Source organism: Aspergillus piperis (genome assembly GCF_003184755.1).
Source record: "Aspergillus piperis CBS 112811 unplaced genomic scaffold BO85scaffold_2, whole genome shotgun sequence".
NCBI classification, from domain to species: Eukaryota; Fungi; Ascomycota; class Eurotiomycetes; order Eurotiales; family Aspergillaceae; genus Aspergillus; species Aspergillus piperis.
In genome coordinates this window covers 134,477-158,246 of record NW_020291592.1, presented here as the reverse complement: position 1 = coordinate 158,246, position 23,770 = coordinate 134,477, and the positions used below count along the sequence as shown (strand labels likewise).

Below are 23,770 nucleotides of genomic sequence, written 5' to 3'. Positions count from 1 at the left end.
TCTAGCCGTGAAAGCTATTCCAAACCTAGCGATGCGACCATGTGAATAAGAGCTCGGGGGAGTCAGTCGATGACAGCTACCACTAGTTAGTGACCCTTCAGAGCTCCCCACCCCGAGACCACCACTACTTTCTAGGGCACTACGGAGGCCGCTACGGGATGTAAGGCCCTAAAGTCAGGTACTAGAATACTACAGCTAGCCCGCATTTATAGTTGAAATCTGTAATCCTCGAAGAAAGTATCCTGGAGAGCCCTACTAGACTACCACCAAGGCCCCTCCTCCCTTCCCCCCTCCGAAGCTCCTCAAGAGTCTCCGAGAGCCACTACCAGGGCCACTACTAAGACTAATACTCCCAGGGACACCTCCAGAGGCACTATGGAGGAGGGTGCTACCTAGGCAAGTACAACAGATATAAACTTTTCCTATATTGAGTATTATGGTTGGTTGATAAACCTAATATGGCTTAGCTGCACTCCATATGAGATACTATCCTTATAGTTTCCGGCCGCCACTTGCTTACATCTTGATTACTGAATATGGAAGGCACAACTACTACTTACTGCCCGCGGCATAGAATATAGAAGTAGTAGTTACAATAACCCTCCCTCCCACATCTACACCACACACACTCTCTAAGAAACAATCATCAATAACTACACACACACGCACACATACACACTCGTTCATACTACCCAACTCAATCATACTACTTATATACATTGACACTCAAACCCAACACAAACCTTAAAACCCTTGCAACCGTGTCTTCCACCACTACTACTAGTGCATCATACCACACAGCAATAATGAACAACCTCGCCGTGATCCCCGCTATCCCCATTCTCCTCACCATCATCATCGGAATCTTCCTTATCCCTATCCTCATACTAGCTGCCATCCCCACGGGGATCTTCCTCTTCTGTGTGGCCGTATGCGGTGTAATCGCGGTTGTCGTGTTCGGCCTGTTCTCGATGTTCTTCATCAGTCCAGTGATCCTCGTGGTGGCGGCTATAACGTGGTTCTTCGTCCTCACCTATCGAGCGTGCAGATTTGCCTTCACGGTTCTCTTTGGTCTTCTGGTTAATAGGTTGTGGCCTCCTGGTCCTTTGCCGAATGGGTGGGCTAACTGATTTGGTTTGGGCAGTTTTGGTTGAGAGGGATTTGTTGTTGGAGTTGGAGATTTGGGGATGGGATGGGAGAGGGTTCATAGAATGGGAAGGACTGGGTTTAAGCAATGGATTATGGACATGATGGGTTTATATCATAGTTGTTACTAGCGATGGAGTTGGTTATGGTTTCCGGGTCTTTGTCTTTTTAATAAGAGTAGATTGTCCACACCAAAGACAGCGATAATATATGTCTCTCACAATCCGAACTCAGCTATGGGGAATTAGCAGATATGCTAATATAAATCCTCGTCCTTGGAGGTATATCAATTGTTGCTTAAGCACTAGCCGTTTTCTTAGCACAAGCTATGATCATAATTGCTGTTGGTGGGTTCTGGTTCTCGATCATTACGCTGATCATATTCGGTGACTGCCCACTAGAGTATTTGGTAGTAATTTGGGACTGATTGAAGGTGGTTGAATCAGTTCGGATTATAAATGATTGAGGAGAAGGCTGTTGTTGTTGTCTGTGTTGCTGTTCTTATCGTTATCATGCCATACAACAGGTACTTGACTGAAACAGTAATAGAGACGTTCGCAGATTGTTTCTAACGAACAATAGTGGTGTTAGTATTACGTAAATAGCTAATGCGTTTCTGCCCATTTCACCCATCGGCGAATACAATCGTCTACCCGTTTCAGAGACGCCTTCTCTGCCGTGATCTCAAACCACTCACGGTGCTCCCGTCCGCAGTCCGGACATTTCCCTAGGTCGCGGATCCGCACGTCCCCTAGCTCCAGATGAATGAGCCGTTCCACACGGTGGACATGGGGCACTTTGCGTCCCGGAACAAGAGTTGCAGTACTGTCATCATTGCTGCGGCCGTGTCGAGATGGCGATGGTTGCGGGGTGGAGGGCGTGTAAGGGTAGTATCGGATCAACGTGAGATGGTGGCCACATTGTCGGCTCCACTCATTGAGTCGTCGCTGCACATTGTTAGCACGCCCGATCTTTAAACGGAGCGTGCCGGGGCTGTCATGAGATGGTGCAGATGCCAAGGCATTGAGATCGCGGGCGGTCCGAATTGCATCGCTTACGCGGCGGTCACGTCCTGGGGAGGATGTTGGCGGCATGAGGTTCGAGGCTACCTCTGAAGAAGGCAGCTCTTTGGATTCAGATGTCGACGGTGTCATCCAGAACATGTAGATATAGCCTGGCTCGTCGGCTTCCGAGATAGGCTTGGACAGTTCTGCGGTGAGGTTGGAGGTCGTCTCCGGCGCAAGGCCAGACGGAATCCAAGAGAGAATGTCGTCGTCGGTTCCTGAAGAGGAAGAGCCAGGTTTGCTGGGTCGAACAGGGACCTGGTGAGGAGACAGGGATGGGGTTGGTGTTGACAGCTTCCCAGCGGGGGCTTGTTGCATCTCCGTTGGAGCATTGACCGGCCGCGACGGCCGGATGTCTTCCTCCTCGATGACCTCGAAGCAGCAGCATATCGTACGTCTGGTCCGCTTCTTTGGTGTTGGTTTCCGCTGCCTGCGCCGCTTGTCTGAAGTCCCTGCGTCGTTAAGATCCATCAACCCTAACCGCTCCATTAAAGTGTCGATACTGCCACGGGGCCTCAATCGCGAAGGGTTGGCCCCGCTGTTCGTCTGCAGAACCGACGCTGCCTGATCTTTGTGCTGCCAGCAGTACATCGCAGATAGGTCGGTCTGTTGTGACTTTGAAGCCGGTGTCTCTGATGGCGATGGAGACGCCAGAGCCCGGCGACATGGCCGCCCATTGGAGGTGACACCGCGACAAGTTGTGGCCGGATCAAGCGAGTCCGTGCGACCCAATACAGCTTCTGGAGTATTTGCAATAATAGGCATGGCGCGATTATGGAGCTCTTCAACAAAAGTAGGTAGAATGGAGTAAGCGTGGAAAAGAACAGGCAAGAAAGAGCGCGGCAATATCACCAGGCATGTTTAAAAGCAAACCAGCGGCAGAATTCCGAGGTTGAAGGGCTTTATTTGCCCATGGGCTAGGGGGCAGAGACCCACATCGCGTTATATTCATAGCCGATCAAGCTAAATTAGTAGCATCTGGCGAAAAATCGAGGCGACACCTGAAACCGATGCCCCATACGGAGTAAAGTGTCGTGCTGCCCCTTACTTTGTAGGGCCAAGAATGCACCGCCTCTGTGGCTGAGGAAAAGAGGCTGACTGCCAGGTCATCGTGTCTGCGCAACTTGCATCAGTTCCACGGCCATGGTCCTATGGGATTTTCACACATACACATGAGCAGTGCTTGTTGTCGTTTCGGGTGGCGATTCACTGCATCATTCCCATTACAGCCTGCCTCACTTTGGACTTATAGAATAATCATCATTTTTCTTCTTTTTGGTCTGGTTTACTCGGGTTGATCCAATGCTAGCGACTTGACTGTATTCCTCCCCTGCCTGTCCACATACTGTTCCAAACCGGAGCCAGATAACGTTAATATCTACCCAACGTAGTCGAAACTCACTCCCCGACATTTGACCCAGAACGTGCGTATCAACTGACTAGTCGGCGCTCTGGCACCCCTTGCCGCTAGCAGTGACGCAAGGAAGCGTTGCCTGTCCTCGGGCGACGTAGACGCGCCTTGTTGTTGATTGGAAGCGTCATTGCTACCTAGATCAGCCAGCGCTGCAGCGAGGTGGGGGCGCGCAGCCCCTTGCTGTTTGAAGATGAGCTTTCGGAGCACCTCACAGAGATGCTCGAGGTCCGACCGCGCGCATCGCCCGGCCACCTGATTGATCAGGATACGACAAAGGGCTGGAAGACACTGCATGATGGCAGTTTGAATAGACCCACCGTCATTTGGAAGCGTTAGCACATTCACCCAGAACTGCGACGCAGAGCGGAGCGGAAGTGGTTCAGGCCCTCGCAATGAGAGGAGAGTGAAATTCAAGACAGCTTCAAGGACTGACGGCCGTTGAAGCTCACCCCCATTGGAAGAAGGGATTTGGCTGGCTTCTTGGGGCGGCGTCGTGAGTGCAAATAGGAAAGGGTGATATTTGGGGAGTAAGCGTGTGAGGAAGTCGATCCCACTGTTGGCGACTTCGGGGTCATAGTACTCAGGTTTCTCATGCATCCAACAGAAAGTGTCATACACGTGCACGATCAGCGCAACCGTTTCGTCACGGATTCGCTGACAGTGTGAGCTATGAGATGCAAGGAAAGATGAAGCCGTACCCATCACTATGTCGGTACCAACACTGCCTAGAGGTATGCTCTTGACAAAGTTGACAGTCACCATTGGTGGGAAAACATATGGTCCCGTACTTTCGATATAACCAGCCTTCAAGATGTCGCATGCGGCTTCAATTATGGTCACATCGACAGGGAAATCGGTGATGAGCAGCTGCATGCATTGCATGATCAGGTTCTGAGACACGGCGCCACTGCCCGTATTCCAGAATGTCGGAGGGTAGGGGTCACCATCCCCATGGTCGTTCGACTCCAAATTCACCTCACCATCGGTTCTCAAACCCTTACCAATACTGGCGACGCAGCGCAGCACAAACTGGCCACGGGTCTGAGCCTGCTCCACTAAGCCACCAACCGCCTCATCACGGGCCGCCTCTGCCTGCCCGTGGAAAAACCGGAGAATTCGTTCAATGACTTGTGACTTTGCTTCGTCCGTAGGCAAAGTCTGGATGATGGCGGCGATACCTTCTAGCACCTTTTCCATGGTATGAGTAGTGGCCGTGGGCTTGAAGCGGAAATGTTCGAATTGGTCAATGAAGGCTGGCAGTTCTGAGGTTAGCGCGTTGCGGCATGATTTACAAAGATATGCAATCGACTTGGATGCTGTTGGCGCACACGAGCTAACATCGAGAGACGCGAACAGAAAGGTAAGGACGCGAGGTAGCAAGGCATGTGTGCGTTCAAAGTACGACTGATACTTTCCCAGCATGTCCACCAAGGTTTGACGTGGTTTGTCTGGGATTAGCACTCCATTCCCTTCGCACAGGCGAGCGAATTCGTCACAGAAGAAGATCGAATTGAGACACTCGTCAGCGTGTTGGTTCTCATCGACAGCCTCCGACAGCTGAGCAATGCAGAAAATCGCAGCCTCAAACGTGCGCCATTCCTGCTGTACCAGTGATATTCTTGCTCGTTCTTGGAAGACCCGGACAAGCTCCACCCCCAACATTGGGTAGATGGCTAGGAGGAAGTCACACACATCACGCCGAAACGAACCGAACTCGCTACGGTCATCATCACCCCAACCTTGCAGCTCTTCTGGGCTAGGGAATTTTAGTTTTTCAAAGCAGTCCAAAGCCGCTTCGGCCAAATTCCTTTTAGCCGGTTCAAGACTCGTTTGATCTTCCGAGTCCGAATATATATCCTGGAGGTCGTCGGCGACTTCTGTCCACCACTCAAGAACAAGCGGCGAGGCCGGGTCATCCACCGCTGCATAGCCAGGAGCTTTGAACAGCGTGTGTAGAAGAGTGAGCATTTTCGCATGCTGTGGGTCTAATTGTTTGGTCATGAGGTCTCTCTGCTTCAACGTTGCATAAGCCAATAGGAGATCCAAGAACGTCATGTTCTCGTCCTCAAAATCCGCCTCAATAAGTGACGCGACGTGCGCAGCCCCAAAATCACTGACAACATACTCCATAATAGCAATGAGATGATCCTGGGTAAAGATACTGTCACGCCAGTCTATCAGCTCGACCACAACCTGTGTTGCAGATTTTGCAAGTCCAGGTACTTTCATGCTCTGAATGATGTAAGCCGTCGTAGAGGCTAGGTCCAAGACAGACAACGAATCACGCAATTGGATTGCGCTCCGTACATTCATCCACGCCTGGTATCGGGTCAGATACGAGGTGCAACTGAGAATCTAATAAAGTTTGAGAAACGAAACCTACTTGATATGAGTTGATAGCTTCAGTGCCCAGGGCCTCATCTGATACCGGGATCCCAGAGGCATGCTGCTGCATAATATGAGAAAGAACATAGTCAACGACAGCAAAGGCGTCCTTGACATTTACGTATGTATGGTGTTCCTCTCTGCTTCGTCGTGGTTCTGAACTCCATCTGTGAATCTCCTCGGCGAGGATATTGGAGAAGTAGAGCAATGAGGTTACATGCCGCTCGGACATAGCAGGGAGCACCGCACCCCGCAAATCAATGGACTTGCAGTGCTCTTCTGAGACATGTTTCCCGTTTGCCAGTGATGCTGCCAGGTTACAGAGTGCTCTGGACCAGGGAGCGTTGGGTTTCAGGAAAATGGTTGCGAGGCTTGAAGCCAACTTCCGTATGACCAAGGGCCGCTCGCCCCCATTAACGAGAAAGACATAATGATCAATCAGTCGCCCTAGAAGTTCCTGAGCCTCCTCAGGGCTTAGACTTTGCCTGGATGAGTCGTCTGTTAGCCACGGTCACTGGTGGAATTTGGGGCTCGTACGGAACGAACCAATCATGATTAATCTTGACCGTGAACGTCAAAGCACCAAAGAACCTTAAGTCTGTGCTGGCCTCACTGAGAAGCTGATTGGCGATTAGCCATGCCTGGGGACTTTTTTGAAGACTCTGCAGGTGCTCTTGGATGGCTTTGATCTTGGCGGGGTTCCCAGTGTTCCCCGGATCATAAAGTTGGGACACGAGCTAGAGGTAACCATGCCTTAGTGATTATTCAATCCATATGGGAGGATAAAGCAGCGAGCATACCGACTTGGCCTCATTGATGAGGATTTGCGCGTCTATGGCTTGGCCTGGGATGTCCACAGACATGGCCGAAACAATGAGGGCCTTGTTTAGGCTGGGGGAACTGTCACTGGCACAATATAGATTGGTGAGAGATGGTGAAAGGGGAGTCACGTGTTGATAATGCTATCACGAAAGTAGCAGGCGGTAAGCAGAAGAGGAAGGTGGGATGCGATGATGGGTTCAGAGTGAGACAGCAATAAGAGAAAGGAATACCAGAGCTATAGTGGGCTGGTGTGAATAATAATGAGATCCAAGGTAATGGGGGCAACAGTTTGGTTCACACTGATGAATTGGGTTAGTACCAATTAGTGTAGTCATTCACTTAGATAACTAGTTATCAACTGTGGTGTGGTGTCATAGCTTCACCACTACATTCGGCTGATCGATCATACAGCGACTGAAAAATTAAAAAAAAATAAAAAACTAAAATACCGCAACAGACAAAGCTGCTCAGTTTTAGACGAGTAAAGTCAGCAACAGACCGAGCGACATGTAGGAATAGTCATCTCGAGTGGACTAGTTATGACTGACTCTTTGATATTTCAACTATTCCCTACCAGGTTTCCAGGTGTGTTGAGGCCTAATAACCCAGCTAGCTAGCTCGACCTATCACCGGGACCTATCTACCCGACCGGAATGGATGGTGAGATTAATGACGGTAACGAATGGTAACTTCCGTCTCCTTACCAGCCGTGGCAATTATTATTACTGCTACTACGGTGCCAGTAGTGATTGTTGCCAGTAGTAACTCCGTCCCACCGCCCACCAAACCCGGAGCTCCAACGGACAGCTCTTGGGAAATACCCACTTCCGCGTTTCTCCCACGTCTCAATGCTCGGCTACTGCTGCTGCTAGTCTACTTGGTACTGCTATTGTGCTTATCGTTCTTCTAAGTCGTCGCTTTCTCCACGTCAAATCTTTTCCAGCTTCAATTTTACCTGCGCACACGACCTCCCCGTTGGAAATTCCAGCTATAACTAGCTTGGTGCCCCTCCCCACCTTTCCTCCGCCTCCCCCCCCTCCTTCCGTCCCCCTCTACCTTGGCCCTTGCTTGCTCCGTGCAACCTTGAGAGCTGTGTTCTTGGAGTCTTTGGATCCAAGGCCACCTTCTGCTCGGAAACCTGCAGCTTCTTCTTGCACATCCTTGCCAGTCGATGCTCTTTTCTCACCCTCCAATTCGCCTTGCTTGGACTTCAGCTTTCCAATCGGCTCGCAAGTTACCCCTACCCCGTTCAAGGCTCTTCTCCAGCTCCGCCCCGCGCTTCATCATCGATATGGAGACCGTGGACACGTCAGAACGCCTGGCCAGGTTAAGGCAGTTGATGCAGGAGCGTAAGGTGGACGTTTACAGTATGGCATCAATGAACCCTGTTCACTGTTCTTCTCGTTGGAAATCACATACTCACTGAAGCCAAAGTCGTTCCTTCGGAAGACAGTCATCAGTCCGAATACATTGCTCCATGTGACGGCCGCCGAGGTTAGAATCCCGCCTTCCGCAGTTTCCTAGTTCGAATATTATTCGCATTTGCGCCTTGTCTCCCTCGCCACTGTAACTTACGCTTTGCTTTCTTCCGATAGAATTCATCTCGGGTTTCTCCGGATCGGCAGGAACTGCTATTGTTTCCATGACCAAGGCGGCACTATCGACAGATGGCCGCTACTTCAACCAGGCTTCGAAGCAGCTGGACAGCAATTGGGCGCTTCTGAAGCGAGGCGTTGAGGGATTCCCGACATGGCAGGAATGGTATTGGAAACCTACCGTCAGACACATAGGATCGCAAACTGAATTGGGTATAGGACTACAGAACAAGCCGAGGGAGGAAAGGTCGTTGGAGTCGATCCAGCTCTGGTTACACCTGGTAAGCAACGTCACGGACCTTATGGCGAATATCGATCCAAACGCTAAGACCTTGTAGCGGGCGCCCGTAGTCTCTCGGAAACCCTCAAGAAGAATGGCTCATCACTCGTGGGCGTCGAGCAGAACCTGGTTGACTTGGTTTGGGGTAAAGACCGACCGGCCCCTCCAAGGGAAGCGGTGAGAGTGCACCCTGCGCAGTATGCGGGCAAGAGCTTCCAGGAGAAAATCGGCGACCTGCGCAAGGAGTTGGAAAACAAGAAAGCGGCTGGGATTGTTATCTGTATGCTATGTTGCTTTCCAATCCTGCATTGTGTTGCGGCTAACGGATACAATAGCGATGCTTGATGAGATTGCGTGGCTGTTCAACCTGAGAGGCACCGAGTAAGTGCTTAGCTCTCGAGTTCGCCCTTTGGTTCGTGCTAATGGTTTTCAGTATTCCATACAACCCAGTGTTCTTTTCATACGCCCTTATAACCCCTACTACCGTCGATCTCTACGTTGACGAGGACAAGTTGACGCCGGAAGTGAAAGCTCATCTAGGCCAGGATGTCGTCATCAAGCCGTATGACTCTATCTTCGCAGATGCCAAAGCGCTTAGCGAGGCGCGAAAGCAAGATGCGACAGGAGCTGCCCCCAAGTTCCTGCTGTCAAACAAGGCTTCTTGGGCTCTCAGCCTTAGCCTGGGAGGTGAAGAGCAGGTTGAGGAGGTCCGTAGCCCTATTGCTGATGCCAAAGCCGTTAAGAATGATGTGGAACTCGCGGGAATGCGCGCTTGCCACGTTCGTGATGGTGCGGCCTTGATCGAATATTTCGCTTGGCTCGAGAACGAGTTGATCAACAAGAAAACTACCTTGGATGAAGTAGATGCGGCAGACAAGCTGGAACAGATCAGATCCAAGCATGATCTGTATGCTGGCTTGTCCTTCGATACTATCTCCTCCACAGGCCCGAATGGAGCAGTTATCCATTATAAGCCAGAGAAAGGAAGTTGTTCCATTATCGACCCAACAGCCATTTACCTTTGCGATTCCGGTGCCCAGTATCTGGATGGCACCACCGATGTAACCCGGACGTTCCATTTCGGAAAACCCACCGAACTGGAAAAGAAAGCTTTCACACTGGTGCTCAAAGGTCTCATTTCTATCGACACTGCTGTCTTCCCCAAGGGTACTAGTGGATTTGCGCTTGATGCTCTCGCTAGACAATTCCTATGGAAGGAAGGCCTCGACTACCTCCACGGAACAGGCCACGGAATCGGCTCTTATCTGGTCAGCACTACAAAACAGAGCTCCCCGCTTATGCCTGTCATCATTTAGCTAATAGTATCGACAGAATGTGCACGAGGGACCCATGGGTATCGGCACTCGTGTCCAGTATACTGAGGTTCCCATCGCCGCGGGCAACGTTATTTCTGACGGTAAGGATAGTTGGGATACAGATACAAGGCCGCTTGCTAACAGCACCAGAACCCGGATTCTATGAGGACGGAAAATTCGGCATCCGTATTGAGAGTAAGTTTTTCATTTCTCAGAAGCAACCCTCCATCTCATTCGCGACTGGTCTACAATGATTGGCTTTGACTAATGCTATACTCAGATGTTATCATGGCGCGTGAAGTGCAAACGACTCATAAGTTCGGTGAAAAACCATGGCTGGGATTCGAGCACGTCACCATGGCTCCATTGGGCCGCAATTTGATTAACGCATCCCTTCTCAGTGAGCATGAGATCAAATGGGTAAATGACTATCATGCAGAGGTGTGGGAGAAGACTCACCGCTTCTTCGAAAACGACGACTACACACGCAGTTGGCTCCAGCGCGAGACCCAGCCTATATCCAAATAGACTGGTTCGACATACCGTGAGAAACAGCGATCAGCACGAAGATTGAAGGGCGTCTTATGCTGTTGGTAATACATATGCTCCCGTCTCTCTTCCGCTACTAGGCTTGATAGATGCGTTGGAGAACAAGCATACATACTACATAATCATGTATCTAAACCGTTGGGCGAGCCCGTTTTGTCTTAGAAATTACCAAGTCCGAAGAAATCTTCATGAGGACGAGCATAAAGGCTTCGTGGCATGGAGCCCATGTGATGATCGCCTGCATTCTTCTTGATTATTCGTTGCCTAATGCCTTGTAAACTCCGACTGGCATTCTATGAGAGAAGGATGACTTTTCGTATAAAGACCGACTGGATCTTTTCCCCAGCCAACTACGCAAAGTCTCAGGAGAGAACACGTTCACTTTATCGAGATAAGATGAATGCTTACCTGAGTCCCATAAAGGTGGGTCACAAACCTCCATGATGTCGAGGGACATTAGCGCCCGCTAACAAGCCAATCACTGTAAGTGGCTGTACGTACTGCTGCCATGCGAGGTAGATACATCCAGCACGTAGATAGATACTTGGGCATTAGCTACCTGAATTGCTCTTCATAAAAAATAGTTTTTATGATAACCAGAAGTTAAGAAGAAGAAGAAGATGATGATGAAGTACTGTATGGATTAACAAGGACATATGGCTTGGATGGACTGTAGTAACCATGACCAGGCGGATGCGCGTTGGGAGGACTTTCGGTAACACGTGCTCAATTGTATGACATGCATTAGGCAAAGTATACATGGTTCCCTTTGCTTCAAACTCATTACATACATACTTATGAGACAAAATGGATATAGAACGATTCATAGTTTCTGTAACCTTGTCAGGCTTGCTTAGTGCGGAGTATACCATAGAACAAGCAAGGCGGTAAAGGTTGAGACCGCCAACCCCAAACTGCCGCTCCTATCTACAAGCTGACACCTTCTCCGCATAGCATCCCCGACCTAACGTTAATATTATTGTTTCCCCCCTCCGCAGTTGAAACTGGCGTCGTTTCCTCTCTAGCTTTGAACTCATCCCAGGCGATCATGCTAGTATTGCTTTTAGCTTGAATCATTGCGATAACAACATTACATGATCATAACTTCATCTAGGGTTTCGAAACAGCCCGTTCCCTTCGCTTCGCCAGCAAAGCCTCAACTCCCAGTTATCAGCTTCCCCACGAATTAGTCTCCGACGAACACAATTCTCTGGTATGAGTGGCAGTAACCCTTACGCAAACGGATACGGATATTCCGATACCAGCCGCTATGACCGCGGTGATGGTGGATACGGCGGAAGCAGTAGCAGCCTTGGGATGAACGGCTACGGAGGAGGCAGTGCGGAGAGAGAGCGTCGCCCAGGTGGATACGGTGGCTTCTATCCAGAGCCTTCACCATCTTCCTTGTCACCGGGACAGTCACCCGAACGACGACGGGAAAGACGGGAAAGAGATGGTGATCACTCATCCTCGCGATCGCGCACAAGGGACGGAGAGGCTGATAGGAGGGCACTTGGTTCTCGAGATGGTCGCCCTCGCGGAGATAATAGCTGGTTAGGAAATAATAGCAGCGGCGAGAATGTTCCCGGTCATGCGGCAGGTCCCCAGGCCATCGAAGGTTCGGATTGTACCTCTTCTTCCTCTTACTTTATGCCAGGGGAGGTTTGATTGAGCAGAAGCATGCTAACACTACTTGCTCCCGTCACAGACGTACTGCAAATGGTTCAACGAGAGTGGGACTTTGTGGCCTCCGAAAACTGTGTGCCTGTGCAAGTCGCTTTGCAGCTGATGGATACCAGTACCTTGGGAAAAGCCGATCGCGAGCCGGATTTTATAAAAATCAATGATAAAATCCAGAGGACATTGAAGTCCGTTGTCAATGGTAAGCCGCCAAACCATTCATCTGCCTTCACACGATGCTGAAGTATCCAGAACATCACCAGGGCTTCAATAGCTCCATTGGTACTTATCATAAGATCCAGTCAAGCATACAGAGCTCACAAAGCCGAGTCCGCACATTGAAGATCTCGCTGGAAGAGGCAAAATCCGGATTGTTGTCGACTAAGCCCGAATTAAAGGGATTAGCTACGTCGTCACAGAAATATGACGACATTATTCAATTATTCAGCCAAATACAAGAGATTCAATCTCTGCCCGAAAGGCTAGAGTCACGAATATCGGACAAACGATTCCTTGCGGCTGTGGAGGTATTGCATAACGCTTTGCGGCTGTTGCGGCGCTCTGAACTCGAGAATATTGGAGCTCTCGCAGATATTCGAGCCTACTTTGGAAACCAAGAAGCATCTCTTACAGACATTCTGATCGAGGAGCTACACGATCACCTCTACCTCAAATCTCCCTACTGTTCAGGCCGCTGGAAACCACCAGCTGCTGATGGTGAAAATGGAGCCCATCCATCCAGCTGGACCGGGACAAGCTCATGGGAGAGACCCGTTTATGCATTCCTTGGGAAGTTGGACGCATCCACGCCTATGGTTGAAGACGCTTCGCGAAACCCGGAGGCCGATACATTCTACTACATACAATTGCTGATCGAAGCGCTGAACAAGATGGGTCATTTGGACATCGCAGTTGATAGGATAGAGCAACGCCTGCCTGTTGAACTATTTGCCGTTGTTGATAAAACCAACGCCGAGATTGATGCAAGGTATCCAAACAATACCCGCGGCTTTGCCTCACAAGACAGCAAGTCAAGTTTGCCGACAGATATAATCGAAAAACGTGGTCACGTGCTATCGGAGTTTCTTTGGACCTTGTATGCCAAATTTGAGGCTATTGCTGAAGGTCATCGTGTTGTTCATGATGTTATCGCGGCTATAGTAGAACGCGAGGGTATACCAAAGGGAAGTGCGCTCGCGGGTGGGTTCAAGGAACTCTGGAAGCTGTATCAAAGTGAGGTGCGTGAATGGACTCTGCTGTGGGCTTTTTCGTCCGTCTTTCTAACTCTAAACAATCAAGATCCGGTCCCTCATGCATGACTACTTGGCAACGGATGGAGAATCATCATTCCGGCCCCGGCACGAAGAGGCTGAAGCGAAACGACAACTTTATACAGGGCAGAGAGATAAGAACAAGGTGCGTGCTATGACGAAGACATGCTTATTTAGTTGCTCACTGGCCATAGAAAATGTTCAAATTGTCCGAAACGGACCATACTTCCGAAATACAAGCCGAGCAAAATGAGTTGGACGAGATTCTCAGGTCTTCGGTTCCTGGCTTGGTCACCAAATCAAGCCAGAAAGCCGCTGTCATCGATGCATCCGACTCCAGACAAGGAAACTCGGGAACTGGGCATAAGATCCTCATAGAGCCAAGCGTCTTCAACATGAGCCTCCTTCTTCCTCCTTCGCTATCATTTATTCAGCGACTGAAGGAGATAGTACCCGTGGATTCCGACATTGCCATGAGTACATTGACTTCTTTCCTAGATGACTTCTTGGTCAACGTGTTCCTCCCTCAGCTAGACGAAACCGTGACAGACCTCTGTACTCTTAGCTTTATCTCGCCGGATGCTTTCACAGAGGACCCTCACTGGTCTGGGGTCTCTCCCCGGCCAGTTTTCAGGGTAATTGAAATCCTAGGCAACTCTTTCCATATTACTAACAGCTGGTCGCGCAGGGTACGGTCAAATTTATGTCGATTATTCGAGAATTCAGTAAAATGCTATCCAGCATCCCACATGATCAAGCTTTCACACAGCTACTCCTCTCGCAGATTGTGACTTACTACGACAAGTGTTGTGGATGGTACAAAGGTGAGACATCCGTGGCCAGCATCCTTGTTTCATTCTTTTAATTTGCAACGTTTAGCGATCGTGACCAAAACATCTCCCCGAGACAATGGAGAAGTCCGACTCAAGGCTGCCGCGCGTCATGCGGAATCAGGCGACGTTCATGACATTATCACGGAATTATGGAACGGAGTGACCGAGAACAAGCGGGAGCTCGTAGACAAGGTAGCTAACAAAGTCCCCGTGCCATTCCATCCTATCGAAGGCCTATGGTAGGCCTTTTTCTTGGAAAGCTCGAGTTGACACTATCAGGAAACCGACATCCTTATCGATTCGACGAATGAGGTTCCATTGGAGCCATACGACATCATATCCGACCCCAAGACAGTCGTATCCTTGTCGCTTCTTTTCAACAGCATGGTTAGTTGAGACAATCCCCAAGTCCAACTTCTTTCAATCACAAAAGCTAATTAGTACAGCAATGGTTCGCAAGCCATCTTGCTCAGTTACGTCAAATCACACAACCAGCCTCCGACTCGCGACAGACTGAGTCCCGACCAGCCAATCGCCGCTGGACTCTGATTGGTGCCATGAAACCGAAGTGCGAGGGCATCAATCAACCAGTTTATCTTCCTTTGAACCAAGAGACAGCGACTGTGTTCGATACTACTCTTCAGTCTCTCCGCGATCTTGCATGCACTGCTCTCTTCGCCCTGCATGTCGACATCCGTTGCGGCATCATCCATATGCTGAAGCGGACAATGGAAGGCCCCAAGCCCCGGAACACACGAAGCTCGGAACCCGCTACGCCTTCCCCAAGCTCGCTCGCCAATTGGTGGCACATTCTCTCAAACCAACCAACTGCTGCGTCTCCTACAGTGCTTGAGCTGAACAATGACTTGATCGCGTTTGACACCAACATCTCGTCTTACCTAGGACCACCTGAGCGATGGTTCATCACGTCTGGGCTTGCTCGATTCATCGACCGTACTTTCGTCGCGAACACCTGTCATATTGGGGCTATGAACGAAAATGGCGCGCTCCGACTGCAGCTAGACGTGCTAGTGCTGCAACAGAATCTGAAGAACATCATCATAGACCCAACAGATGATGGACGGAAAGATGACATTCCTAACTCACAGCAGAATAGTGAGCACACCGAGGTGGTTGCTTTGCCTCGTAGCGCTAAATTCCTCGATTGGTTCCTGGAAGGTGCGGAAAAAGCCTTAGACTACGCAAAGGATGAGAAGGAATCGTTCGCAACCCACGGAGACCAAGCGCTGGCCGCTGGTAATGGCGAACCGTTCACGTACGACGAACTCAAGGTCCTCATTGACCTTTGCTTCTCAGACATTCTACTAGGCCCCCGAGGTGCAGAGAATCGGGAAGAGTTCATGGCAGCAAAGAAAGCCAGCGCCGATGCGCTCTTGAGGTTGAACGAGGTAATGTGGGATTCCAAGTGACGGAGAGACTATATGCGGCTTCAAACCAGGACTGTGCTGGGGACACAGCCCGCAATGGAGGCCATGCCTGGACGCTTATGGTTATCCGATTGAAGACCCTACCTGATTAGAAAGCTAGACAACACTCTCAACAGTAACCAACGGAGATTAAGATCTTTTTGATAAAGTATGTTATTGAGATTTTTTGGTGAACGAACTCCCGACAGCAGAGACCCGACCCACTGCGGGATGCCGCGGAGCGGATGGATCCCCCGTTCATTGCTAGCCCTCCGTTGGTTGATGGTTCTTTTTGCCGCCATCAGCCCATATTTTCCACTCCCTTTGTTTACCCTGGACTAAAGCTGGTTAGCCAAAGGTGAGTCCGGCTTGAACACCCCTGGAGCTCTCGGTCAGGCTATTGGCGGCTTGGTGCAGGGGAGGCAATCGCTCCCGACTGCTTACTAGCCGGGCAATTTTCTCTGGCCGTTAGGTGATTTCCGAGCAGTGGGTCGGGCCCGTGTAGTTTAATTACTCAATATCAGAAGCCATTGATGTTGGCCAACATCTAAGACGTGCGGAGCAAAGGGAAGACCCAGCGGCGGCGCTTCTCCATCAGTTCTGCTCCAATTCCCTGGTCTTTCAATGTGGTGATCCACGCCCGGCGTTTCACATTGCGATCTCATTTCGCGGTGCGCGAACGAAATCGCTGCTGCCTTCCTTCGGGCTTATGTGTCATTAAAGTTAAGGCGCTAACTTTACGACTGTTCATTTCCTTAGATTGATGGTTGCTGATGGATCACACTATCCTGGCTCTGGGGCCAGACGCCCCCGAACGCTCGTTCTCCTTCCCTCGCCTCTTATTATTCTGCGAAGTTCCTTCTTTTCTCAGCTTCCTCTCTCTTTGTCACTCCTTTGCCATTCTGTCTGGAACAGCAGATTCTACACCCTGGGATTTGAAATCCCGTCCATTCATTCTTACTGACCATTATTGTGTTGACTACACGTCCTGTCTTTACTGTGATTCCACGCCATCTCTTGGCCGGCAAAGCGAGAAAGACATCCATTCTTTATTTCATTTCTTGGCACCTTGTCTGAGACACTTTTCTCCATCTTCCAAACATGAAGTATCAACGCCTCGCCTCTTTGGGCTTTACTGCCCTGAGTGCCGCTGCGACGGTCTCTGCCAACCCACTGCTGAACCGTGAAGCTGAGGGTCAATGCCCCCAAGGCTACACCCAGAGCGTCTACTACAAGACTATCACTCTCCAGCCCTCCTCTACTGCGCCAACCGCGCCAACCTCTACGCTCGCCAGTGTAGGTGAAGGCCAATGTCCCGTTGGCTACACTCAGAGCGTCTACTACAAGACGATTACGCTCCAGCCCACTTCAACTGCATCCGTCGAGCCAGCCTCTGCTCCTGCTGTTGAGTCAACCTCAACCCCTGCTGTCGAGTCAAGCTCTACCTCGGTTGATCAGGTTACTACTTTGCACTCGTCTTCAACCGTCATCGTGACTGAGGTCGTGACTGCAACCCCTGCGGTCGCCACCACGAGCTCCGCGGTCGAGAGCGCTGCACCAGTTGCCACCACCTCATCCGTTGCCGAAGCTTCCCCTGCTGCTGAGACTAGCGCTGCTGTGGAGGCTACCTCCTCTTCCTCTTCCTCGGTCGTTGAGGTGACGACCAATGCTGCTGTTAATGCTGCCGCAACTACTGCTGCCGCTGAGCCTACCTCTGAGGCTGTCACCACTGAGGTTGCAACTACTGAAGCTGTCGCGACCACTGAAGCTGCTGCCCAGCCTACCCCTGAAGCCGCTACCACCGAGGCTGTCACTAGCCAGGCTGCTGCTGCCGCTACCACCGAAGCTGCTACTACTCAGGCTGCTGCTACCACCGAAGCCGTTGTTCAGTCTACCCCTGAGGCCGCTACCACTGAGGCTGCCACTACCGAAGCTGCTGCTACCCAGGCCGCAGCCACTACCGTCGAATCCAAGTCTACTTCTAGCTCAACCGCTGCTAGCGCCGCGACATCGTCTGCCTCCAGCTCTAGCTCTTCCACCTCTAGCAGTGCCCTGAGTTCCGAGTACTCGGGTGAGGCAACTTTCTACGGCGGTAACGTCTCGGGTGGAACCTGCTCGTTCACCGACTACACTATCCCCTCTGGCCTCTTCGGCACGGCACTTTCCTCCCAACGCTGGGACAACGCAGCGGAATGCGGTGCTTGTGTCGAGGTTACTGGCCCTAGCGGTACCAAGATCAAGGCCATGGTAAGTCTTACCTCCTAAGCACTGCTTCCCTACGTCCTTTCGTTCCTGTCTCTAACAAACTTCAAGGTTGTCGATGAATGTCCCGAATGCGACTCCAACCACCTCGATCTCTTCGAGAGCGCCTTCTCCGAGCTGGCCGACATCTCCAAGGGCGTTATCAGCATCGACTGGGAATACGTTGCTTGTGGTATCACCTCCCCGATCGAACTGGTCAACAAGAGCGGTACCTCCGCCTACTGGTTCGCCATGCAGGTCGTCAACTCCAACCTCCCCGTCACCAAGCTCGAGGTCAGCACCGACAGCGGTAGCACCTGGCAATCCACCACCCGTTCCTCCTACAACTACTTCGAGAACCAGAGCGGTTTCGGTACCGACACCGTCGATGTCCGTGTCACTGCCGAGGGTGGTTCTCAGATCACCGTCAAGAACGTCAGCGTCTCATCTGGCTCGTCTGTCACTGCTTCCTCCAACTTTGAGTAAATTGGTGACCTGACTTGACTGACTGGGTGTTTGCGATGACGGGATATGATGTTGTACTCTTCTTAAAAATTTAATTCTCTAGAAGTGTGTGTGCCGGGTTTGGTCATGCTTCTGCTTCTTTGGTGTATTAGCGCTTTGTTTGGGGGCTTCTTCTCACAATTCTTATAAACTTTCCTGTATATACTTTTTCTTTTCGAAAACCTCTTAGGTTACCACTATTACTACTTATGTCCAAGAATGACACCATTCATGTTATATATCGCCCCACATCCATCAAGGTCTCCTTCTCTAGCCACGACTGTTTGACTATCATACTACACTATAATAAAATAGTCATCACTATCATCTACTACCCTACTCAATTCAACTCACTGCACTCTCAGCCTATCATGCTACAAACCCACTCTTTCGATTCAATCCAACACTACTACTACTACCTAGCTAGCTAAGCAAAACAACTTCACCAATCAAAAGAATGAAGATATAAGAAGGAAAAGAAATCGGATGATTATCCTTCTTGATCTCAGATCTCGGCCAAACTTGGAATCATCACACACACTTCGTTTCGCATGAGGATGTATGTATGTATGTATGTATGTATGTATGTAATTCACGTGATAAAAGGATTGATTGATTGATTGATTCAACAGCGCAAATCACAAGAGACCCGGATGGGACGTGCGGCTAGTAACTTAAGCGATGCGATTTGGATGAATGAATGCGACACTTATACTCAGGTGTCGTCGTGTGGTCGGGACATAGACTGCCAGGGGCTATGTTTCTTATTATCTAATGTATGTATGTATGAGAAAGGAGGTTCGGATATGGTACGGTGGCTAGTTATTAGTACGTAATGGTGGTGGTGTATCATCTATGTATTACCAGGTAAATCGAATTGTTGGACAGTTGTAATTACTGCTTATGCGGTTGATGGTAGGTAATGCTATGGGGCAGGGGATGAAATTGGAAGAGAGAAAAGAAAATAAATGGAGTGTGTGTGAATGGTTGGGGGAATGTGTCTCTATGAGTTAATGGAACAAGGGGAAAAGAGACACCGGTACTGGGGAATCCTAGAGTGATTGATCGGTTATGTATGTTGCTGCATGTAATCTACTACTCTCTTGGTTCCATTGCAGACAGGACCTAAGATCAGCTGGACAAATCACTCTTATGTTGAATTACTCGTCCGATATATGCTCTGTTTGCAAAATCATTACTAGAATCATACCGAGATCAGACTTGAAATGAGCTTGCATTCCGATAACACGCCGTGGTGTCCTAGGCTACATGGCCATCGGATCATCCACTCCCAGCCATAGTTTCGCCGTCCCATCCTTAAAAATAGCATACAGAAAGAATCACAGCAGGGGTAAAAGCAGATACGGGGGAAATAGAAACAGGATACCCACCCCAGGCTAGGCAATTAAAATAGAGATTGGAGAACCACATCGTTCTCCCTCACAACAAAAACCGGACATCGTAAGACTGTACCTTGCAAATAACTGACATGGAAAATAAAAGTGGAAACAGGGAGAGATCAGGCAAGGTCTGTTCAATGAAAGAGGAGAAGCTGTTAGGATAAAGTGTTAAATGGGGGAAAAAAGGAAGAGGAAAGCAAGCGACAAGATCGATGCTGTCTCATGCCTCCCAAGGTAAACAAGTCGTAGCACATGTGAATATAAAGGAACGAGATAATGCAGTGATCCTCACACTACATTCTCTGCACGCGCAGTAATGCACGTTAGTCGAGATTAAACCTGGCCTTGGTCAATGTCAAGGGGCTCCAGCTCCTTCGAGTCTTCGTAGTCTTCGAAATCAAGACCTGCGTCGCGGCAGCGCTGCAACCACTTCAGCGCAATGTCACCGCGACGGTTGACTTCGATCTTCAGTTTGGAGTTCTGCGAGCTGATTTCGTTGATTGCATGGCTCGTGGTCATATTGTTTTGGTCCCAACGTTCACTCATGGCTTTCTTTTCTTCGTGTAGTTGGCATATATATTCGATTGCGCGTTGCAGAATGGCACCCTTGTTCTTGTCACAGTTGGGGACAAGGCGAGCGATCTGATTGATGCCCTCATTGATCGCCTCACGGCGCCGCCGCTCCACTAAGTCTTTATCAATGGATGCACTATGAGAAGTGGAGAGGGGGGAAAAATTGCTGTACCTTCTTTGTGATTGTTTTTCCGAATCTGATGCCATTCGGGAGAACCTACAGAAGGCTTCTGGTTCATGCTCTGCGCTTCGCGAGCAGCGTAGACGGCGGCAGCAGTAGAATTGTGACCATGTGCGGAGCCGATAGCCTGGCCCATATCGTCTCCAAACGTCAAGCCATGGGCGAGATTGTTGTCAAAGGTCGCATCAGGGGGAGGCGGGTATTTGTTCTGAGGGGTGTGGGCGGCGAGTGCCGCCTTAGCAGTGAGGGCGTTATCATCTGAGATACCGTTTTGAGGACCAACATGCTGCAGGATTTGCTGGTCGATGTTGAGTTCTGTTGTAGCACTTGGAAGATGCGTGTCATAAGATCCAAGAGAGCTATGGGCGAAGTTCGGCTGAGTGTCGGGGGCGGGAATGCTGCCGTTGCTCCCATTGGAAGATCGATTCAGACGCTGGGCATCTGGACCGGTGCTATCGGTACTATCGCGCTTTCGCTTGGCCGTAACACTACCATCGGTAGCACCCAACGACGGATCAGACATCGTTAGGTATGTATGATATGACTGCCCTGTGCGTAACAGTTAGTATCACGGCGCGTCATTTCGGGAGCCAGCCACCACCTTCGAAACGCACTTACCTGCTAACGATAGGGATTCAGTGAAGTTACCAGAGTTTCGCTCCAGCTCTAGGGGCCTAATCGGAGAGATTAGGCAATTCCCGTTAACTCTAGAAGTTCTGTTAGTAACCAAGTTGCTTTTGCACGATCAGTACGGTTCAAGATGGTGTAGGAAATGATCCGGGCGGATGAACAAAGCAACACTATTGCAAGGGGGAAAAATGGTAGCATTCATTGAATTGCGGTGGAGCCATTGGATAGTCCCAGTGAAGGGCTACAGTTGCTGGGGTGCACAGGTGAGCCAGATCTGAACGGGTTGTGAGCTAGTAACGCGTTTGCTGACGCGCCCACCTCCGCATCCAAGCACCAACAAGCACCGAACACAAGATGAACGGCGCGACCGGCGCGACCACCAGCAGAGATACAACTACAAACGAGAGATGACACTGAAGTGAAAGCAGCAGCACGGGCACATGAGGAGATGAAGAGCAAGTCCCTGAGATGGGAGCGAGATCGGCGACGCGTCGCGAAGACGTCTTTGCGACCGATGGAAGCGGGAAAAAACAGCATCATCATCCTCGGCCATCGCCCGACCGGGCCATGTCGGAGAAGGAGAGGACAAGGGGGCATGCCAAAGCAGAAGCCATAATGCTATGGCGATGCTGATGGCCGTGGAAGAACCGCGGAGCAGACAAGAGGCGAAAGAGAGTAGAGGGGCACAGCGCGAGCGAAGGGGAGGAGAGGGAGAGCTGGATTGATTACCTTGGGATGGTCTATCTATCACCTGACAGCAAGTCACCTGCCACGGGCAACAACAAGAGGGAAGACACCGGTTCGATCGCAGAAGCTGGAGAACGAAATTTGTTCACGAAAGAAATGGTCGGGATCGAAGCATCCACATCAAAGACAGCGGACGGATCGGCTTTGAAAACAAGCAAAAAGTTGTGGCGGATTTTACAATGGAAAAAAGGGATACATGGAGGAGTAGAGAGAGAGTCGAGTAGAGAGGGACTGCTCACGTGGCGAGGGACGAAGGACGAGAATCAAAGAGAGGAGAACCGCCCGCTACGGTGACCCAAATGGACCCGAGGTGTAAAAGTAAAGGATAATGTGAGTAGTTATGTAACGCCAGGCCGATCACCTGACCCCACCCTTCCCAAAAGTCAAAAAGTCACGGAGTATTGATAGTAACTAACTAACTAACCAGTTGGTTATTAATGTTATACTCCCGTGGTACCTGCTGCAATGTAAATAGTATGTAACTCAACTTCTCTACCTCCAAAAACAGGGCTACTGTAGTACCTTATCCAAAACAGACAATAAAAGAGAAGGGGGAGGAGGGTTATTCTGATCACTTACAGTAAAGTAGAAACCTAATAAACTTACTAGTAGTAAGTAAGCAGTCTCTCTTGTTCAAGTGAGGCCAGCCCGGAATCATACCACCACCAATACCAACCATTTTCTGTAAACATCATGCTCATTGAGTTTTTTTTATCCTGGCACAATATCATCTTCCTATTTTCCCTTCCCTCACCACCCCCACCCCTTCACCTCCGCTCCAACCGGTTTTCCTCTTCCCATTCCCTCCTTCTCCATCACAGAAATTGTCAGGTGCTGCCATCCCGTGCCCCCTCCTCACCCAACTCCTCGATCACCAATTCTGATTGGTCGGCAGGCCTCCTCTGTCCCGGTGGTCGGAGGAGGGGTTCACCCGGAATCACGTGGAACCCGGCAGCCCTCTTGGCTCGAAAGGGGAAAAGGGGACTGATTGGTGTCCTTTCTGACTTCTCTAGTGTCCTGCGATCGGTCTATTCAAGAACATACAGTAGCACTGATCGAATGGGGGAATGTCCTGTTAATTCCTGCAGAAGTCCATTTATTGGAGTGGAAACGTCGCTGCGCCGTGGAGGGTGCCTGCTCATCCCGGTCGGCCCGTCCCTTCCAAGTAGCAACCAGTTACTGGACAGTAGTTACAACTAGTGACTATCTATGGAGTACTAATGAGTTATTTCAAGTCGAGTCAGCACCAAAGTCTCAAAAGAGTCACTACTGTGGTGGCTTGTCTCTGATCCCCCCCTCCCCTTAGCCGCCGATCTCTTTCGCAGTCTGAACTTTCTATGTATGTCGTCATGATCTGACTGTCCAGTCGTCCACCTGCCGTTGTGCCCCCTGTTTTCTGCGAACGGGTCATAGATACTATCAGTGACTTCCAATCGTCAGTCTACAAAGTACTGGTGGCAGGGAGGGCCGCAATCTACCCTCCATTTGGCACGATCAAGCCACGATGGGCCTCCATGCCCTGCCCCATTGCGCAGCAACTCTGTTTTCTTTCGAACCAACCCGGGTCAATTCTCAATCTTTCCAAGGCTGTCCGCTAACTCCAACCGTCACATGTGTGCGCAATGCAACCTATCAGAACCCTCGTCGCGATCTCTACTAGCCTTCTCCTCACTAAGATGGCCGCGCATCCTCCGAAATATGCTACCTTTCCT

General features: G+C 50.2%; 7 protein-coding genes across 7 annotated transcripts; 3 read left to right on the top strand and 4 right to left on the bottom strand.

The window, feature by feature from the left end:
* Positions 1-624: 624 nt before the first annotated feature.
* On the top strand, positions 625-1,130 carry BO85DRAFT_516161 (seipin co-factor family protein; the record flags this gene model as incomplete). The annotated part of the gene is made up of 1 exon (XM_025664831.1): positions 625-1,130. Exon 1 carries the CDS (start codon positions 807-809, stop codon positions 1,128-1,130), a length of 324 nt encoding a protein of 107 aa, XP_025519459.1. The 5' UTR covers positions 625-806.
* A 621-nt stretch (positions 1,131-1,751) lies between these two features.
* Positions 1,752-2,975, bottom strand: BO85DRAFT_411962 (uncharacterized protein; the record flags this gene model as incomplete). The annotated part of the gene is made up of 1 exon (XM_025657549.1): positions 1,752-2,975. One exon carries the CDS (start codon positions 2,973-2,975, stop codon positions 1,752-1,754), a length of 1,224 nt encoding a protein of 407 aa, XP_025519458.1.
* Positions 2,976-3,588: 613 nt separating this feature from the next.
* On the bottom strand, positions 3,589-6,872 carry BO85DRAFT_483566 (putative importin 13; the record flags this gene model as incomplete). Its single annotated transcript, XM_025663168.1, has 4 exons — positions 3,589-5,943; positions 6,008-6,494; positions 6,556-6,746; positions 6,810-6,872. 4 exons carry the CDS (start codon positions 6,870-6,872, stop codon positions 3,589-3,591), a joined length of 3,096 nt encoding a protein of 1,031 aa, XP_025519457.1.
* A 1,250-nt stretch (positions 6,873-8,122) lies between these two features.
* BO85DRAFT_363098 (exocyst subunit SEC8) lies at positions 8,123-15,785 on the top strand (the record flags this gene model as incomplete). The annotated part of the gene is made up of 19 exons (XM_025655644.1): positions 8,123-8,198; positions 8,266-8,325; positions 8,427-8,592; positions 8,646-8,707; positions 8,765-8,986; positions 9,042-9,087; positions 9,140-9,974; positions 10,039-10,123; positions 10,173-10,217; positions 10,303-10,465; positions 11,762-12,189; positions 12,280-12,453; positions 12,504-13,489; positions 13,551-13,667; positions 13,717-14,157; positions 14,211-14,346; positions 14,402-14,547; positions 14,635-14,742; positions 14,802-15,785. 19 exons carry the CDS (start codon positions 8,123-8,125, stop codon positions 15,783-15,785), a joined length of 5,280 nt encoding a protein of 1,759 aa, XP_025519456.1.
* Positions 15,786-16,883: 1,098 nt separating this feature from the next.
* BO85DRAFT_363289 (putative extracellular cellulase CelA/allergen Asp F7-like) lies at positions 16,884-18,509 on the top strand (the record flags this gene model as incomplete). The annotated part of the gene is made up of 2 exons (XM_025655654.1): positions 16,884-18,029; positions 18,096-18,509. 2 exons carry the CDS (start codon positions 16,884-16,886, stop codon positions 18,507-18,509), a joined length of 1,560 nt encoding a protein of 519 aa, XP_025519455.1.
* Positions 18,510-20,260: 1,751 nt separating this feature from the next.
* BO85DRAFT_363649 (putative HLH DNA binding protein (Penr2)) lies at positions 20,261-21,204 on the bottom strand (the record flags this gene model as incomplete). The annotated part of the gene is made up of 2 exons (XM_025655665.1): positions 20,261-20,613; positions 20,673-21,204. The coding sequence occupies 2 exons, from the start codon at positions 21,202-21,204 to the stop codon at positions 20,261-20,263; spliced, it is 885 nt and encodes a 294-aa protein (XP_025519454.1).
* Positions 21,205-21,210: 6 nt separating this feature from the next.
* BO85DRAFT_444964 (uncharacterized protein) lies at positions 21,211-22,144 on the bottom strand. Its single transcript, XM_025659153.1, has 2 exons — positions 21,300-22,144; positions 21,211-21,230 (listed from the first exon to the last, which is right to left on the bottom strand). The coding sequence occupies exon 1, from the start codon at positions 21,906-21,908 to the stop codon at positions 21,510-21,512; it is 399 nt and encodes a 132-aa protein (XP_025519453.1). The 5' UTR covers positions 21,909-22,144; the 3' UTR covers positions 21,211-21,230; positions 21,300-21,509.
* Positions 22,145-23,770: the final 1,626 nt, after the last annotated feature.